At 40.4% G+C, this 20,921-nt stretch overlaps 1 protein-coding gene across 1 annotated transcript in view; it reads right to left on the bottom strand.

Moving 5' to 3' along the window:
* The window catches only part of LOC310941056 (high affinity choline transporter 1-like), a 27,814-nt gene extending 13,826 nt beyond the window's left edge, over nt 1-13,988 (bottom strand). The window contains exons 1-4 of the mRNA XM_083906129.1: nt 13,786-13,988; nt 3,448-3,668; nt 3,157-3,270; nt 956-1,111 (exon numbers count right to left, since the gene is read on the bottom strand). Coding sequence (XP_083762255.1) covers nt 956-1,111; nt 3,157-3,270; nt 3,448-3,631 — 454 coding nt within the window. The 5' untranslated portion in view covers nt 3,632-3,668; nt 13,786-13,988. The remainder of the gene's footprint in view (nt 1-955; nt 1,112-3,156; nt 3,271-3,447; nt 3,669-13,785) is intronic.
* Between the last annotated feature and the right edge of the window lie 6,933 nt (nt 13,989-20,921).

Genomic DNA, 20,921 nt, shown 5'->3' with positions numbered 1-20,921 from the left:
TGAAAAACAATCCTAATATAGCAGTTAACAGTAAGACTGTTATTGTTCTAGCTTCTGTCCACATTCACACGAAAACAGTGTGTAAATTGTGTCATGGTTAGAAAATATTTCCCGCCACGATCCTCGAGTCGGGCCCTTGATCAAGCATGTGTGTTTTTCCTCCCTCGTTGTGTTCGCGTGGTATGTTATAGCACGTCGTACTGTGCGAAGGTGTAAAAACCTGCGGCCGTGAACGCATCATTTAAAAACCAGGAAGCGTATATCGTCATTAGCAACATATGCGGATCTCATAGCGGCTCTGTTGTTGTTGTAAATTAGACTGTGGCAGCAGGTACAACAAGGTCCCGCTGTGGGGAGGACGTGGACGTACGTGTACGTTTACAGCTCAAGTATTAAAAAAATGTCGGGTTTAAATCGAGCTCGGGCTCGTAATTGCAGTTAATGTGTCGGGCCGGGTCGGGCTCGGACTCAACGTGCACGGGCTCGGGTCGACGTCAGGCTTGATTTTTTTGGGCCCGATCTAAGGCTCTAGTCACAGTTCTCCTGTATCTGCTGAAAATGTATAAACTGACCCTGCATAAGTACGCCCCCATTTAAAAAAAAAAAAAAAGCCTCAAATATACCTGTAACTGTGGCAGATCTACCTTAAATGCATATCGTGGTTTCAAAACAACGATCGTAGAAAGAGGGGAAATGTTACGTCGTGTTGTCGTACATATTGGCTCCGATGACACCCGTTATCACGTTTAGACTTACCGCCAACCTGCAGCACCTATGTGACGGTTAATCTAGCTAGTAGTAAAAAAGCTTTGTGCTGTGAATGAGTTGGTCCACACCTCAGTTACGGGTTTTCTACCCTAATGTTAGTGCTAAGTTGCGTCCCTAAGGTCTGTCTACGCTTCCACGACTGCACATGATATAGTGGCAGACAGTTGATGAGCGTGAAGGAACTTACCCAGGCTGACGAGTGTGCGTGCCACCCACAGGACATCTGCGACCAGTGCGGGAAGGATCAGGGCACTGCTCATCATGTTCCCATACTTCTGCTGGAATGGGTCCATCATTGTCACGTACTTGTTCTCTCTCATGGGCTTGGCAAAGAAAAAGCCACCTGGAGTACAGGAGTACAGAGGTCAGTATAAAATCAAAATACACTTACATACTCTAAAGTGATACAAATCTCTCCTTTAAATTTGTTACCCCACAGACATATGTATGACTGACCACAATCGCTCGCTAAGAGTCGAAATATGTGTGGAGACCAAAGCATTATTGTTGTGACCTCTCCTTCTAATGCACTGCCACACACACATTCTGGCCTATTTACTTCAGTGGGGACCAAAGTCTGCAAAATCCGCCAATGTTTGTGCAAATACATCGGTATCAAACATCCTGTTAAACCTGTAAGGAAGCAACATTTTCACCATTTTGGTAAAGGTGCATTATGTAATACATCTAAAGCAACTGGCCATAAAATCCTCCTAATATGTCACAGAGACTCAGGAATAATGTTCATATAACAAACTGAACTCACCAACAACAACAGTACAGACAAAATATTCGCATTAAAAACAATGTTTTGCAGACCGCAAATCAAGTTTTGAAATAATGTTTTGGCATGTGGTGCCACCTACTGCCGTCTACCAATCTTTGCTGTCAGTAGAGTCTCAGCTGCTGAGTTACGCCTGAGCTACAATGGCGGAGAAAACGAAAAAGAAACGTAAAAGACCTCAGTATTTTGAATTTGAGTGTAGTAACCGTTGTTGGCCACATTCTTACAAATGGCGACTTTAACGACGTACTGGACACAAACACAGAGCTGGTTTTGTTCTCTGTCCCCCTCTTTCTCTATTAGTGGTACTGCAGCCTCGCAGCAGGATTCTGCTCTTCTTACTGTTCTCTACTCCATTTCCTCATCTAGAATTATTTGTATCCAGGTCAGACACTTTGTCAAGACAAAGACACCTCAGCTAGCTAGCAAACCGAAGGCAGTATAGGAGCAGCTTAACGTCACACTGCTGATAACGCTTTCTGAGCTTTTGAGGAGGAGCCATGTCAACTATGGCCCTGACGCATCATCGAGCCATATGTTAGACACGCCTACAAAAATGAACTCACCCCATAATTCTTACATACAAAATGTGTTACGAGCATAATCTCTGTATTTGCTTTAAATGGGACACACCGTAAACACTTTCAGTTTAACTTAACACTGGTCAACAATTCACAAGAACAGGCAAGGGAATGTTTCCTGATCTGGGAATTTGGGGTTTCCCCATTTCCACCATTCTCACCCCACGCAGGCGGTTGCGACACTGTAAGCCTGAGCAGTGAAAACCTGACCTGTTTCAAATGTTTACAGAGGGAGTTTGGTGACTTCAGGAGCAGGAAATCCAAGTCTCTTTGCACCTGTTGCATGACGGATTTCTAGTGAACCTATTTTTAAAATGAATGACACTTTTATTGTTGCGTGGCGCCAGAAGTATATGAATATCGAAATAAATGACGAATAGTAAAATAACGTCTTCTAAACCTGATTCCTGCCGTAACAAACAAGGAAAACTTAAAAGTCCAGTGTCTGAAATTGAAGATAAAATAATTATACTTGTATATTTTACTTACTAAATAGTATATATATATATATATATATATATATATATATATATATATATATATATATATATATATCGTTCTTTATAATAATCTCCGAATTAGCCTTTTAGAGCCGACAATGAACAAACTAAAGATCTTTTGAGTTTTGATGTTAACTGAAGGCATCATCGTTGCTCCGACACACTTGGAAGGGAAGACCTTCAACATGCAACTTCACCAATACATGTTGCTAAATTTAACTCAAATTTTTAAACATCTTACGTCCATGTTTCCTGGTGTGGAAATGTTGCTGACTTTTCCCGGCAAGACTAAGTCAGGCTGAATAAAAGTTCCACATCTATGTTTGTGTCTATTTAAATCCGTAAACCTGACACTGCAGTGCACGCACACCAACCGTTAGATCAGTTTCACTCCTGCAGTTGTATCCCATTAAATCCGGCACGCACATCAGTCAGCTAACGGTGTTTCGTTCAAAAATCGAGGGGTGGGAATGCTGCAGGCGGTGTATGGGTAGATGTGGGGGGTTACATTTGTGGCACTCACCTAAGAAGAAGGTCAGTACATAAGGAACGGGCATGAGGGCCCAGACTGCGCCCAGCGTTGGGTTGTATGTTGCTTCAGCGATACCAAGGATGAAGCCTCCACCCACCCACGTAGCTGCAGATGGAGACAGAACACACGCTATAGAAAATGGCGTATATAATACATAATAATATAATATATAATTAATAATAAATACTTATACACTTAAATAGAATTTTCCCTATTGGCCACAACTGATGAAGAAAGAGAAACTCATACACGTGTGAAAAAAGTTCCCTCCAACTGCTTTACCTGTGAGAGTAAAGATGCCAACAAGCAAGTTGATGTTGCGTCCGGCCAGCAGCGTGATCTCCATGCCATTACCCATGCAATTCTTCTCCGCCTTCTTTGAGCGCATGGACGCCCAAATGCCAGTGCCCAAGATCACCAGGTAGAACACTGCCATCACCACCAGACCGGGCACATTCAGAGCCATCTTGAACTACAGTTCTTGAACTACGGGTGCACGTTTCCTGTCGGACAAAGACAGAAACAAACAAAGAAACGGGAACATTTGAGAAAAATCCAGGAAATGCGACATAGACACAGTTTTGCAATGGCCGTTTCAACCACTACATTGATTTATCGGTTTCTTAAATGTGGATATTTTCTCGTTTCTTTCATCCATATAACAATGAAATCATTAAAACTGAATCATTTTGGTCAGTGGACAAAACAAGACATTCAAGAACATCATCGTTTCCAGGACCAAACAAGCAGTCGATTACTCCATCCATCCATTATCTACCGCTCTATCCTATACTGGAGGGTCGCGGGGGGTGCTGTGCCTATCTCAGCTGACATAGGGCGATAGGCGGGGTCACACCCTGGACAATTCGCCAGTCCATCGCAGGGCCACATATGGAGACAAACAACCATTCACTCTCTTTGGTCAATTTAGAGTGACCAATTTACCTAATCCCCATATTGCATGTTTTTGGACGGGAGAAAACCCACGCACACACGGGCAGAACATGCTAACTCTTTGCAGAAAGGCCCTTGTTCCAACCGGGGGCTCAAAGTTGCTCCAACTGGAACTCAAACCCACGAACCTGGGTGTTCTTCCTGCAAAGGCGAGAGCGCAAACCATGACACCAACCGTGGGCCCACGGTTGATTACTCGATTATGAAAATAATTGTTAGTTGCAGCCCTAGTATACTTGGTCAGATCAAGCTGTATTTAAAAAAAGTTTGTACACAGTCCACATGTGCATACACAACATTCTCTCTGTTTTTGGTGTATTCCTATTTCAAGGCCTGGCATATATACCACAGCTTTTAGTCATTTAGAATGGTTTGGTGTGAATGAAGACGTTTACGAAAAGAGCGAAAAAGATCATATTAGGAACGTTTTGTTTCTGTGTAGATAAGGCCTCAGGCAGTTTCTTAGAATACCCATTCATCCTGTCCATGACTGACAGAGAACCTATACAGAAAGCTTTGGCTCAAATCATAAAACTCCAGCCAGAAAGAATGCAAACACTGGACGGTATATTCACATGGGAGGAACGAGGAAAGGAAAAGAGTATTTGCCTGTGCAAAGAATACATTCTAAAAACATGGGCAGGACGTGGGGGTGTGTTGAAGGGAGGGTATGGAAGGAATGGGTGAGGGGCTGGGGGGAGCTGGCTCCTTGCCAAAGTCTACAAAAGCCTTGAGAAGCTCACCGACGTGGCTCATGTTTAGGTTCTGTATGTGTGTTGCAGCCCTGACATACCATACTCTGCAGAGTTTAAATAGTAGTGTTAGCGTCAAGACGGATTTAGTGATATATGGTCGCCCTTCCTCGTGCAATACCATAATTGATACGCCAGGGCAAATTTTGATATTTTGGGTGAATTCCAATTCCTTTGCTTAATCCTCAATCTTAACCCTCAATCTCAAAAATGCGCTCCCTCTAGTGCAAGTGCTGTCCCGATTCTCAGATAAATTAAGTTGAGGGGCGAGTTTAAGGGCTGTATCGCCCTCAATATTGAGATTCTCCGAGACCACCCTTGGGAGCAAGGGCTACCCAGAATGCTTTGCATGTTTTGCTTTAACAAAGATGCCCGCGAAACGAGTACGCTACAAATTAAGTATTTTCTTTGTTAATAGAGATATAAAAATTATGAAAACCATTGTATTATCTTAGTTTAGGCCCACATTATGGATTACTGACGTCATTGTTGCGTAACATTTATTTTTATTTTACGATCTTTTGTCAATAGCCGGCCGGTGCGGACAAGCGATCGTTTGCTATGGTTTACTTTTCAATAAGCCGTGGTGTGTGGTAACTGTCAGCTGAATATGTCTGTGGTTGTGGTATTTGTATGAGTATCATCTTATAACTAACTGACAACCTAATAACTTGACTGACAAAGGGATTGTAATAAATAATGGTGACGTAAATGTGTTCTTCTTCTTTTTTGGAGTTGACAGACTGGACGCAGCTTTCGCGTTATTCTGCCCCCTGCAGTCTGAAGACGTATCTGCATTTAAGGGGTGTCCCATTTCTAAGTGACTAAATAACCCTCAACACTTGGTTTTGAGGGCCAGTTAAGATTAAGGGTTGAGCTTGAGGGTTAAGATTGAGGATTAAGATAGGAATTGGAATTGGCCCTTTGATGCAAACAGTCCCTGGCAGTTTCACTCACCGGGGGTGGTTACTTGATGTCTCCTCGTGGTGGCGCTGCACAAATGAATGAGTAAAAACTTGGGCAGGAGTTACCACGTCGAAGAAAGAGGGAGTTTACAGCGGGATAATGGTGGAGAAAACTGCGTTAAGTGATGCTCTCCATCCACCTTCAAAACACAAACTTTAACGACTATGTTCTCCGTTGTGAATAAATAGAGAAATCCTGCACTGTTAACTTTTCCTGTGAGACAGATGTTGTGATGTATCGCTATGTGATTGTCTTGCAGTGTATTAATTATCACAGAATCCGTATCGTGGATCGCGAATCGTCAAGACCAAGACGAGTGCACTTTTCTAATTTCTTAGGAGTACAGTAAACAATATACTGTAGGTTGATTGAGTGGCAATTGTTTTTGTCATTTTCCTCTCAACTCCTGTGTGGTATAGCTAACCTAAAATCTAAAGTGATGACATAGCTAAAATCAAAGCTATGTCATTCTTTTATTTACCTTTTATCATAGATCGATTCTCTGTTCTTTATGATGAGAGCCTGAATGGACACTTCTGTCATCATTTTGCAGTGAAACTCATTCTGCAGTTTAGTGAAAGAAGACCAACCAAAATCAAAGTGCATGCTGTGACTTTCGCACGCCTTCTGGGTAACAATTGGCGAAGACAATCGAACTTTAACAGATCAAAGGCAATGACATGCATAGTCAACATTCCCAGCTGCATTTTGTATCTGATACTAACCAACAGGAAAGTATGGTTTGTGAAGGATGGTGAGAACAGTCACAGTCAACCCACAGACCAGCTCCAAAGACCTTACAACATCATCTTGCTGCAGATGGTGTCACTGTGCATCATTCAACTATTCACTTTACACAAGGAGATGCTGTATGGAAGAGTAATGCAGAAAAATCCTTGTCTGCACCTGCCACAAACAGAGTTGCTTGAGGTTTGCTAAAGCACATTTGGAATAAGGTGCTGTGGACTGATGAAACTAAAATAGAGTTATTTGGGTAAAACAAGGGGCGTGTTATGCATGGCGGAAAAAGAACACAGCATTCCAAGAAAAACACTTGCTACCTACAGTAAAATGTGGTGGTGGTTCCATCATCATGCTGTGGGGCTGTGTGGCCAGTGCAGGGACTGGGAATCTTGTTGTTAAAGTTGGGGTCGCATGGATTTCCACTCAATATCAGCAGATTCTGGAGAACAATGTCCAGGAATCGGTGACAAATTTGAAGTCGTGCCGTTGGCTGGATCTTTAAACAAGACAATGACCCTAAACACTGCTCAAAATCTACTAAGGCATTCATGCAGAGGAACAAATACAACGCTCTGGAATGACCATCTCAGTCCCCAGACCTGAATATTATTGAAAATTTGTGGTGTGATTTAAAGCTTGCTGTCCATGCTCGGAAAAACCATCAAACTTGACTGAACTGGAGATATTTAATATCTCCAGTTCAGTCAGATATTAAATATCTCCAGTTCAGTCAGGCACTGACGAGATACTGGGCGTATCGTCGTATGTACCACGCTAATGCCGTATTGTCAAATTTAAATCATTCATTAACAATATGAACGTTAAGCAGTCGATTGTAAACTAAGTTGTAAAAATGGGAGAATTCCTAGAGAATCCTACACAAATGAAGGTGCACATGCTATTTGATGCTAGCTACTATTAAATACTCAGAGAATCTCTGCAATCCTACCAAGCACTTGCGTGATGGGGCTTTAAGCAACCACATGGGTGGCAGAATTCTCTGTGGCCTGCTGGTATTTTGCGCCTGGTTGTAAAAAAAAAAAAAGAACATTTGAGAAGAGTGGAGAGGTATGTCTTCCAGTCCAGTACATTTTTTTCCAGACACTTAAAAGTTAGTGTCTAATAGGTGCTGCTGCTTTGGGTACTGCTAAACATGTGCTTTTTGGCACCAGGCAGGCACAAAACAGTGACTTCTGAACATTTTATTTTACTGCAGAGGTAAGAAGGTTGATTTGTGGACTTTGAGTATGTTTATTGAGAAAGATCTGCTATATTTCAATCTTTGTAACATACTGTGAGATATATTACTGCTCAGAGAGGTCTGGAGTCCCTCTATAGGGGTAATGTACACCTCTTGACCAAGTTAGGAGTTGTAAAAGTCTCCCTATACGTCTCCCTCCCTCCCTTCCTCCCTTTGCTTTTTTTCTTTTAGTGTAATGTGCGTGATGTCTCTAAAGATCTGGCCAGTGAATGTGAATTATCTGACCCTCCCCAGAGACAGGATGTATGCATGGTGTGGATGTAGACCATATGAAACGGCATGATTTCAAATATTGAAGCCTAGTCCAGTCACACTTCATTTTATATATATATATATATATATATATTACAGTAATTGGAAGTCTGGAGTGTTCAGTACCAGATTTTAAAAAAACAATAAAAACTGAAAGGAAGTTAATATGTAACCCGTGAAAGGCAACAATCTCTCGTTGCAGTGGAACAGAATGGAATAGTCCATAAAAGCTGATGGCTTTTCCTTTTAAGACACTACAAACAGGAAGGCTAATGCACGGATATTCAGAGACGTGCAGGGATTTGTCAATTTTGGTCAGATGAACTAATCTTTGGATAACGTGCATGTAATTGAGAAGCTGTGCTTCAGACCTCATGTCGGTGTCTCACCGTCCCTATACTGATGATGCATGTACAGTATATATGGTCCATATGGAGAGCAGAGCATGTGGATATGGTTAAGGAGTTGGGGAATTTCGTTTGACTGCACTGGCATCATTTTTCTTTTGCAACACAGATATTAAAAGTTCATGTTCTTTGGGTAACATCTACTGCACGTCTGTCCGTCCAGGGAGTGGATCCCTCACCTGTGGTTCTCCCTAAGGTTTCTACCCTTTTTTCCCTGTTACAAGGGTTTTTTCCCTGGTAGTTTTTCTTTACCCTGGTCGAAGGTCTAAGGACAGAGGATGTTACCAACCCTGTGAAGTCCCGTGAGACAAACTATGTTTTGTAAACTGTGGGCTATACAAATAAAGATTGATTGATTGATTGAAGATAATTCCTCAGGGTAAACATCTAATTGTTGCTTTTCCTAAGATATATTGCTATTGTGACTTGATTTGATGTCAAAGTGTAATAGGTAAACATGATGGAACATTATCAATGAACATATTAATGACTGGACATTGTATTGCAAGAATATGAACTTAAAGATATGGCATAGCACCATCATCAATTATTAAGAATGAGAAAGTGGAGGATTATTACATAACCTCAGACTTGGCAAACCAGAAACTCAGATTTCAATAGATACTTGTTGCAACTGATCAGCATACACACATCAGGACCAGTAGTCCATATGGAGACCAAAACCTGGTCCTACTGAGGCTGGACATCATTTCTGAGGAACAGGTTAAGTTAAGGGCTAAGATTTAAATCGTGGTTAGGTTAAGGTTTGGGTTAGGGTTAGGTAAAGTTAGGGATAATGGGGGTGGGGCGCATTTTTCCTGACATTTACATATCTATACATTTACATTATTATTTCTACTTTGCGACTTGAGCCACATTTTAAGACCACTGTTATTTTGTCACAAACAGTTACCTCTTATGGAAAAATAAGCATGCATACTATCATTTTTAGGTATTGAAATGAATTCCACTCCGACACATACCTGTCAATCAGTGTTTACACGCATGTTAAAAGTCCGATTTTAGTCGGACTAAGACAATAATTTGGTGTTCTTAATGTCTTGTAAACACATTTGACGAAAATCAAGCTAGTCTTAGTCGGACTAACATACCTGGATAATGTGATTCATAGTCCGATTACTCCTGCATGTGTACGCTTAGTCAGACTGGAGTTGGACTTGGCATGCTGCACATACATCAACATTTCTGGTCTTTGACCCAGAAGTAGAAGGAAACCACGTATAAACTGCAGTACCGATGCCGCAAATCATACGGTGGTGGCGTCGTTCTTCGGACAACACGGCAACCACAAGAACCATGCTCCATCTAATACCACGGTGAACATGTACAGCGCAGGTACGAAACAGAATACAGAACCACAGCACGATCCATCTCACCGTTCACGTTCTGTGACGTTAAGGTCAACAGGAAGCTGATACAAGACACATTAGCTTATAGAGAGGTACAGTGCCACCTACAGAGACGGAGTCAGACGCACATGGCCAATCAATTAATTTTCTCCTCTGGGTTTATTCTCCGACTTGGCAAGTTGTCTGATTGCCTTTCTTAGGTGGTAAAATGTACTGTGGCTGTTTGCATCCAACTACAGGCTACTACTAGAAAATGAAACCAAAAACAAATTGGACATGCTCCAGAGGTTTGTTCCCATTGCTACTCTACAGAAGCTCATACATGGAAGTAAGTCACTCGTGCTGCTGTGAAGTAACGAATGTGTTAGATAAAATGAACACATCACATTTCTGAGGACAAACATTTTGCAAACTTGCGTCAACAGATTGTTTCTTTTGGTAGAGCTGATTGTAACAAATCAAAAGGAAACAAATCGAGTTGATTCTTGAAGATTGCAAGAATGTGGGCACAAAGGAGGTTTGTTGCCTCTGGTGCAGGCATGTCCAAAGTCCGGCCCGGGGGCCAATTGTGGCCCATGTTAAAATTTTCACCGGCCCGCAGCCTCTGTTATAAAATCAATGATATGTGGCTATACATGTGGTTTGTGTATTAAGATATGACATATTTATAGTTTGGCAGCGACGTTGTCGGCGGGGATCAGCTCCGCCTCTGCGGACGCTCGGTGCGCACAGTGGCCGGCACAAAGCAGCGTTACCTCGGCCTGTCCTGAGAACCAATCGCAGCCCTTGCCGTCTCCGTTGTCCCTTGACGGAGTGACGGACACTAAAATAATATTTTGCGCAGTCGGAGACGACGCAGAGACTCTCCGACAGGCTCTCCGTCGACGCAGAGGACTCTGCGTAACCTACGAAGAGCACTTTACGAATGGTCGGCCCCTCACGCGTTTTCACTTTACCAAATCTGGTAAGCAAAAAGTTTGGACACCCCTGCTCTGGTGTCTTTGAACATGACACTTGCATCATCAGCCTCAGTATTCAACATAGTATTTACTTTCATACAGGTGTTTAAGTGAGTTATGGCAGGAGTTCAGATTCACACTTTACAGTATATGAATACTTCTCACTTCCCTCTCACTCATACTCCCTCTCTCACGTACACACACCCCTCCTCGCAGTACTTTTCCATTCAGAGCAACTCCTGCACAAACTGTACATTGACCATCAGCCTCAACTCCACTGCTCCATGTTTGTGATTAACATTATTGATGACAAATTAAAGACCTCAGAGTAGGAAGAAACAACAAACTGAAGCATTTAAAATATTACCCAATGTGATTGTGGAAGTGCACATACTGCTGACATTAAATGATGAGAATCTCTCTATGCATATCCTTCCTCAAACTAGGGCTACATCAATGAATTATGATTAATTAAAGGTGCATTATGTAATAAATCTAAAGCAACTGGTCATAAAATCCTCCTAATATGTCACAGAGACTCAGGAATAATGTTCATATAACAAACTGAACTCACCAACAACAACAGTACAGCCAAATATTTGCATAAAAAAAAATATTTTGCAGACTGCAAATTTATGTTTTGAAATCATGTTTTTGCATGTGGCGCCACCTACCGCCGCCTACCAATCATTGCAGTCAGTAGAGTCTCAGCTGCCGAGCAACCACGGGTTGCCAGAAACGTCAGAAAACGAAACCTAAAAAGACCTCTGTATTTCGAATTTGAGTGTAGTAACCGTTTTTGGCCACATTCTTACATATGGCACCTTTAATAAATCATCAACTATCGCGATAACTCAATCGCTTTGAGTTTTCAGCTTAAATGTGAATATTTGCTCCACATAACAAAAGAAATCATTAAAACGGAATCATTTTGGTTTGCGGACAAAAACAACAAGCCATTTGACAGCATCATCATTTCCAGGTTTGGTAAATATGATCAATATTTTCTGACACTTTACGGACCTACAAGTCAATGTGTGTATTTATATATACACATACACATATATACATACATACATATACACACATATATATGTATATATGTGTATATATATATATAAATATATACACACATATACATATATATATATATATATATACACATACACGTATATATATATATACATATATATATATACACACATACACATATATACATACATACATGTACACACATATATGTATATATATATGTGTGTATATATATATATACACATATATACATATAAATGTATGTATGTATATATGTGTATATATATATATATACACATATATACATATAAATGTATGTATGTATATATGTGTATATATATATATATATATACACATATACCGATAAAGACAAGATGGAGCAGAGAGGAGACACAGATGGTGTCACTCACGCCATCATTCGTGTCTCTGTATTAGAAAATATCCATCACAATAAAAAGTACTTTTACTGCACAATTTAACGGCGCGTAAAGTTCCTTCCACTGAACATAACATTTGTTAAATCTGTATTAGCACTTTATGGTTTCAAGTCAATTTAATTGAATTTAATTGGACAAATTACGTCTGTACTTCATGTAAAAAAAAGGATGAAGATTATCTATCTTTGAAGTAACTAGTGCAGTGCCCATTCAAAATCTGTTTTTTTGTGTGTGTGTTTTTAGTAATTGTTTGTTTGGTGTGTTTGAACGTGCACATTGTTACTATTACACAGCAAAAGTTCAGTGACATTTTTATTTGTGTATGGTAGAGAGGCAAAAAGGGACACTGACATAATGGTATGCAATAAACTACATGGTTGCATAACAGCTGGTTGGCTGTCACCGGGACGCAGAGCTACAGTTCAGTACGGTGACAGCTGCAGAAAAAAGAAGCTTCCTCGGTGCAGAGAGACCTGTAACGCCTCCCGGGGAGAAGTGGGGTGACCGGGTCTGCGGTTGGGGGTCACTGTGCTGTGTGAGCGAGAGGGGGAGTGGCTACAGTAGAGCGCCGGTGTGTGTGTGTGCTTCTTTTACCGATCTATATAACAATATCTTTTGCATCACTTATCCAAACAACTTCAAACTTGGCACTGCACTTACTCGTGCCCGTAGCAAGACACGTGTCGAGTTTGAAATCAATCGCACTGTTGGAAGTTGGAGAGATAATATGCGAATAACAGACAGAAACACACGCAGACAGACAGGCGTTCCTGGAATTTGTAGATAGATATAATATAGTTTGTGCTTTCAATTCGACAAAGCACAGTAGGTAGTAGTTTTATTGTGTATATTTAATACCACTTTGAATTATTTAATTTGAACTACTTCATGTATGCAGTAAACGTACTTGTATATAAAGTAATGAATGAACTTTACATGTTAAATTCAAATGTTGAATCTACATTTAGATTTAGCTAAATGTTAAATATCATTTTAAAAATGCAACATTTTAGACATATACAATATATAACATTATATATATATATGTGTGTGTATATATGTAAATATTTTTTTTGGAAAGTGTGAACATATATATATATAAAATATTGTTGTAAATTTGATAAAGAGTGACTTTTGAAAAAATCACTTTTTTTTATCAAATTTACAACAATATTGTATTGCCTATATATATATAAAAAAAAATAGTTGTAAATTTGATAAAAAAGTGAATTTTTCAAAAATTCACACTTTCAATTTTTTTTACATATATATATATATATATTGTTGTAAATTTGATAAAAATTGACTTTTCAAAAATTCACACTTACAAAAATTCACACCCCTTTTTCAAACATCGTTTTAAGTTCCATCGTCAGAACAAATTTGTAACAGAATAACCGGCTCGTGAACTTTTCATGCACGCGCTACAGTTGAAAAAAAAAAGGACACATTGCGCGTGAATGTGTAGATACTGTACTGTACATACCAAGACTAACCGGTGCGTGTCTGCCCACAATGATGCTGTGATGAGGAGAGACAGGTGATGAATTCAGCCCACAGCAGGTCCAGCAGCAGCAAAACACTCCAATCATCCACAGAACTGTGTTTTTAACAAATGAGCTGAGCAGTAACGAGGCGTCAGAGTTTGATATTGGACGCTCACGTGGGGGTCTGTTCAGGAGGAGGATGGACGGAACTCCAACTCCAGATTGACCCTCACGCCGCCCGGCTGTGTTATTTAAAAAGAGGCTCAGTGTGGGAGGGGCTGGGTGGGACTCGGAGCTGAGGGTAAGCTGCTGCTGCTGACCCCTGATTGGTTCCTGACACTGATACTGGAGCTGGTCCTCCTATTAACTGCAGCCAATTAGGTGAGCTGGAGGTGCAGGGGTGTGTGGGTGTGTGTGTGTGTGTGTGTCCCTGTGTGTGTGTGTGTCCCTGTTTTAGCTTGAAGTGTTGGTGCGTGATCCAGAACACACGCAGGAGGAGAAACAGTGCTGCATATTCACAAACGCTGCAGAATTCAAAAACACATGCATCGCTGCAAAAACAAAAATGACACAAAACCTAAAAAAAACACACATAAATAAAACTGAAATGCAGATAGAAACACATGCATCAACAGAACAACCATGTGCTCTGTTGCTTTCTATGAAGTCGTGGACAACAATGTGCCTGATACCAAACCCTGTATAAATCAGGGGGTGTCAAACTCATTTTCACTGAGGGCCACATCAGCATAATGGTTACCCTCAAAGGGCCAGATGTAACTGACATACAGAAGAAATGTAACTAAATGTAACCAAATATAATGTAAAAAAAAAGGTAACTACTACATCACATATTTCTAAATAACTTTCAGTATTTATCACTTATTCAATTTCACTCGTCCCATGATGCATATACAATGATACCCTGCGATCTAGTGGCGGTGCCATCACTTGGCCATGCATTGTGGGAAATGTAGTTTACGGTCAATGCATGCCTTAAAGCAGCATAGACCTATTTTAACACTGATTTTTAAGAGCAATCAATCACTCGCGGGCCACATAAAATGACACGGCGGGCCTTGAGTTTGACACATGTGGTATAAACGAACATCTAATGTTGCGACTGAAGCTCACTGAAGACGCACAAACTGCCATTCCCTCCCTCCTCTTCTTCTTTGCCGCGTGAGCAGCATTGTAGACGATGACAGCCGAGGTGACCAAAATGGTTTGATCCCACATTTTTGCCCCAGAGTCTTTCATTCAAATGTATGTAAAAGTTGACTCCATGCACTGTTATAAACACAAACAAATGACCGAGGGACACGGGATATAACTAACGTGAGGTTTGTTGTGTATTTGAGTCATTGCACCTCTGGGTCTCTCACCTACCTGCTGTGTTTCACACAGGGCCAGGGTTTGCAGATGCAGACTGAACACAACCACAATACAGTGAGGAAAAAAACATCTCCTCTGAGTGATCCCCTCCCCCCTCAATGTTATCACTGTGTGCTCATGTGTGAGTGTGGCTGCATACAAGTGCCTCCTTGGGCAGGATGTCCACAAAGACTTGCTTGTTCTGTCCATATGGTTTAGTGCAAAGCTATCCAACTTAAGGCCCGGGGGCCAGATCAGGCCCCTTCGAGCAATTTGGACCGGCCCGTGGCCCATTAACCCATAAATAATGAATGTATTATTAAAAAGCCAATAAAACCGTAGCTTTTGCGTATTTCTGGCACTTTGCGACACTTTGTGATACTTTGTGTCCCTTTTTGGCAAATACTAGTACATCTGTAATTGTAGGCAGCCTATATATGTACCAGAATATTTTGCGCTAAGAGCCAACTGTAGCAGGTGTACCGGAATATTATTGGTGCTGTTACTTATATTTCTGCCAAAATAGCCTTTTGTGGCCATTGCACCTTAATGTTGTTTATATTGTTACTTCTAATTTTGTAAGAGCCTGATCCAAATGTTGGTGGTACTGTAACTATGACCTTTTTGCACTATACGCAATTTGTATCGTACCTGAATGTTGGTGGTTTTGTTACTTTTCTTTTTAGCACAAAACTAGCAGCCATTTCAATAAATAATGCGGAATAATCTATAACATTTTGAATCTATTTGTATCCATACAACAAAATGCAACACAAAATAGCAGTACAGGGGTTGAGGCTTCCCCTCCGGAAATCTTAGTTGAATAGCCCTGGTTTAGTGTATCAAGCATTTAGAAAATCACATTGGAAGAGTCGGACAGAAAATAAGGGGAAGGCCATGACAGAAATGAATAGAGCTGGTTCAAATAGACAGGGAAATACACATTTTTGAACATTACACTCTTAGAAATCAGGGTTCCAAAAAGGGTCCTACAAGAGCTGAGGTTGTACCTGGAACCATTTGCTTCTGATAAGCTGCTATGCATCTGGTTCTTGGTAACACGAATGGTTCCAGTAAGAACCATTTTGATCCAGAGAACCCTTTAAAACCCCTTTCCTGAATAAAGAGTTTTAAAGGGGTTCTTGGTGGAACCCTCCAAAAGGGTTCCAGGTGGAACCTTTTTAAAAAGGTTCTACGAGGAGCCAAAAAGGGTTCTCCTATGAGGACAAGCCAAAGAACTGTATATGGTTCTACTGAGCACTTTTATTTCTAAGAGTGTAGTGTATACACACATATTTACGGCTGGTCTATTTACACGGGACCCTTTTTACCCAAGGTAAAAGTAGCCGTAATCTTTATCGATATCGTCCGGTAATGATTACTGATACGACACATTTGGACAGGAATACAATTACTGAGAAGCTCTTCATGTAAAACTAATCATGTCTGAATATGGCTTTTGTCAATAGGAAAAATAACTGACTTCTCACTTTATTACGTCAGTAAACATGAGTTCAGATTCTTGACGTCATGACCTGTTGCCACTTGGATATTTCTGTGTGGTCCACTTGAGGACAGATGTCTCCAATGTTTTCAGCCATTTTCCCTCATATTCTCAGAGTGGTGGGGAAAACACAAACCCAATCATCAAACGTGGCACACGGCCTTCTTTACGAGTTACATAATCAGTATGATCTTGAGGTTTTGTCGCTGACTGGGCAGACCGGTCAGATCCGCTCAACGAGAGACGCTCCACTCGAAGCGGGTTTAGCCAGAAAGCACACACGCATGAACAAAATTATACACGAGGGAAAACACCTGCATATTCCATTACGGAAGTGCGCCACGCCTCTGGGGGGCGCTGTCGTGCAGCTCTACGACCAGCCTGTTGACTCACATAGGCCATAAGGTGAACCCGGAAGCAAATTAAGTAAAATGATTCTCCCTTGATTAACAGTCTCAATCACTAGATTCAGGTCTTCTTCAAATAAAATATGCAACAAACATGGTACATACGAGTGTGACTGACTGTTGTTGCCTTTGTTGATGTCTTTCAAAAACCGACATTTAACCCTGACTGGCACAAATTATACTGACCATATGACTGTACAGACATTCTTGGTGTTGTTGTTGTTGTTGTTGTTGTTGTTGTTGTTGTTGTTGTTGTTGTTGTTGTTGTTGTTGTTGTTGTTGTTGTTGTTGTTGTTGTTGTTGTTGTTGTTGTCGTCCCTGCACTGATATGCTTTCTGTTTGTGTGTGACACACATCAACTGTCTGCATTTTCTCTGACCTTGAGAAGTTCACAGCTAACATCAGACACAGAAACCTGGAATCCCTATATCACCGCAGAAGAACAAGCCTATTAACAGCTCACTGCAGCTCATCTGTGATCACATATTTCCCTAACCCTGCAGACCTTTTTGCCCCTGAAAAACAATCGTTTTATCCTGTGTAGGGGCGTCACGATTCTCCAAAGTCGGCTAGTTACTTCATTTCATTTTTTAATTCCCATTTGAATTGTCTACATGGTGTCAAGAGTGTTATAATGGCCATCATTTGTTTGCAATGTACCACCCTAAGGCCTTATTGTCAAATTTAAATCATTTATTAACAATATGAACGTGACAACAACAATTGGGTTAGGGTTAGGGTTAGTCAATTGTAAACTAAGTCTAAAAACAAGAGAAGTCATGTAGCTCTGTGTCGCTCTGACGTGATTCCGATCAATATTTGATTTACAAGCGAGATTGTGACGTGGTTCGAATCAATGTTTCATTCACAAGCGAAAATTGTGACGTTGTTTCAATTAATATTTGATTTACAACCGTGACACCCCTGATCCTGTGTAATGTGTCACAGTGAATGGCAGCCAAGGCCGCGTCAGTTATGCCAGGAACTCTGTAATGTTTAATTTTTGTGACGTGAAATGCTCCGTCGTGTCTCTGACTCTGCACATGGACGTGTAACGAGTTAAAGAGGAATGATGACAGTTGGGGCTGTGAGTTGGAACCAGAAACTGACACTGTTATCAAATAACAATGAGTTGTAATAATGTGTCTCTGTGTGCAATTTCTGTAATGTTTTTTCACCCCCTTGATATTTTACGTTGTTACGTTCTTTTTATATTGTCATGTGTTAAAGGCGCCATATGTAAGAATGTGGCCAAAAACGGTTACTACATTCAAATAACAAAAAAAGAGGTCTTTTAGGTTTCGTTTTCCGACGTAACTGGCAACCCGTGGTTGCTCGGCAGCTGAGACTCTACTGACTGCAGTGATTGGTAGACGGCAGTAGGTGGCGCCACATGCCAAAACATGATTTCAAAACATAAACATGATTTGCAGCCTGCAAAATATTTTTTTGAATGCAAATATTTTGTCTGTACTGTTGTTGTTGGCGAGTTCAGTTTGTTATATGAACATTATTCCTGAGTCTCTGTGACATATTAGGAGGATTTTATGGCCAGTTGATTTAGATTTATTACATAATGCACCTTTAACTTATTTTTTATTATTTTGGGGTCAACATGTGTTCGACTTATTATTTCATTTATTTTTGTCTGTCTCTTTTTCTCCATAAAAGTCTCACCCTGGTGGGAAGCAACACTGCTGGCCTTTGTGTTGACTTGTGTCTGTGTGCTTATAAAAAAAAAAAAATAATTATATGTGTTTTGTATAATCCCAATGTAACTAAATACAATAATCATTGCTATCTATGGGAAAAAAAAGGGCAGTGATGCGTTCAAGGACTGTCCTTCAGGTGCTCGTGTAAGAGAGGTTCAACACAACAATGAGAACAAAAGCAAACTTTCTGTTTCACTCATGGAAGGTGTGGAGGTTTAATTGGTTTGCAAAACAAAAGTCTTTATTCGAAGCCAGATGTTTACAATATTTCAATGATCATTTGTTAAGTTGTTTAGAGATGACAAACCTGGGGGAACATGTATATATATGTATTTATCACATGTATACTTCATAATACTATTTATGATACAAAATTAATCTATTAGTGCTGGGCATTACCATCACCAACCAAACTGGGTACAGGCGTGGTGAGGCACGGCGTGACCATGTAGTGGAAAAGCACGTACATCCAAACTGCGGCATGATGAGACAAGATTTAGTAGCTTTTGAAGTTTTGCCACGTATTACTTTCAAAGTCTTGTGATACCTGCTTTAATTAGTGTTTTCTGTTCTAAAAGACATTTTACAGTAATGGATAAGACCATCTTTATATAACCTACAATCACCAAAACACTAGCAATTTGTCTAATGTGTGATTTGGCTCAAACATTTTAAAAGCATCTCAAATGAAAACACAGAAAATAATCTTTAACCTAATCTTTCACGCTTTGTTTTTTTTAGGTAATGCTGTAATGAGCTATTTCTCTTCAATTATCTTTATAACCATCATAAAAACACGGTGTTTGCCTGACTTCAGACATTTATTTTGCTCTGTATTTTACATTTTTATTCAGTAATTTATTCTGATTTTTCAATCATGATCTAGCTGTAACTTTTGGTAAATTGCTGTCATTATTCTCCTCGGTTTTAGTGTTTGCGTTAGTGGACATAAAGGATGCCAAAATGACAATGAAGTTTCTTAGAGGGGACATATTATGCAAAATCAATTAAATCCTTATATTTGGGACTCGAGACCCTACCCAAAGTGTGGAAAAAGATGACTCACTCATGTTTTTGTGGTCCTCCTCAGTCTAAGTACAGGAGATAAAACACGCAATGTTGACTTCCGCACTCATTGGGACGTCACAACGCGCTAAATTCCTGGAATTATTGTCTCGTGGAGCTGCGGTTTGTCCGTAAAACATGCGAGAGTGTGCTGGTGTGCCGGTATCCGAAAACCGTTCTATTCTTGGCTCCACAGTGCAGCGCAGAGTCCTACACAAACTTCCAGCCTCAGAGGATTTATCCGTCCAGTGGATACATGTTATATATGACGGCAATGTGCCTGCTAGAGCCTGCAAATGGTCACTTTTCCAAATGCTAACTGCTGTTAGCTCCCAGAAGCCTCGGTGGCTGATGTCATTTCCTGTCCCTGTTTCCTATTTCCTGTTTCATTTTACTTTTTTTTAAGGTGGACATTTAAGGTGGACCTAAGGAGATACTACTAAACGGAGCGTTCTGAACAGGGCTGTTTTGGCAGGTTGATTGAACTGCTGTGGTGCTTCATCCTTATGGTATTTTGACCAAAGCATGTCACAGACATGTTCATTAGGACACCAGGGAACAAGGTTAACTCGGAGAAATATGGTATAATAATTATGTCCCCTTTAAATGAAACAACCACATATAAAACAGAGAATCTAAAGCACAAGCTCTGTGAGAGATTAAGAAGAGGAGGCCAACTAACAAACAAAGGAAATTAACTGCTTATCTGCCTATTACAATACCAACTGGGTGGAAGGTTGTGTCTGCACAGGGCTGTTAAAGTGGACAGCATGTTTTAACCTTTTCTTTTTTATGATGTGGGTCCTTGAAGTCTTCCTGCTTCAAAATAGATTGACCCACATCTTAAGTCAGTGGCCTTTTTAGGATCTATACAACCCTGTCCATCTGTGCCACGAGAATATGTGACAACCTCATGCTGATAAAAGGTCAGGTCTCAACATCACATTAAAAAGGTGTGACTTTGTGTAGCTCAGACTAAATATTCATCTTTTTAAAAGTAAGCCAGTACTTCCTGGGTTGTTTTGTACAAAATTAGTTTGGTCTTGGTTTAAATCAGAGGGTCAACACTGACA

This window comes from Microchirus variegatus, assembly GCF_963457635.1.
Source record: "Microchirus variegatus genome assembly, chromosome: 19".
Taxonomy (NCBI): Eukaryota; Metazoa; Chordata; class Actinopteri; order Pleuronectiformes; family Soleidae; genus Microchirus; species Microchirus variegatus.
This window is presented reverse-complemented; position numbering and strand designations above follow the sequence as displayed.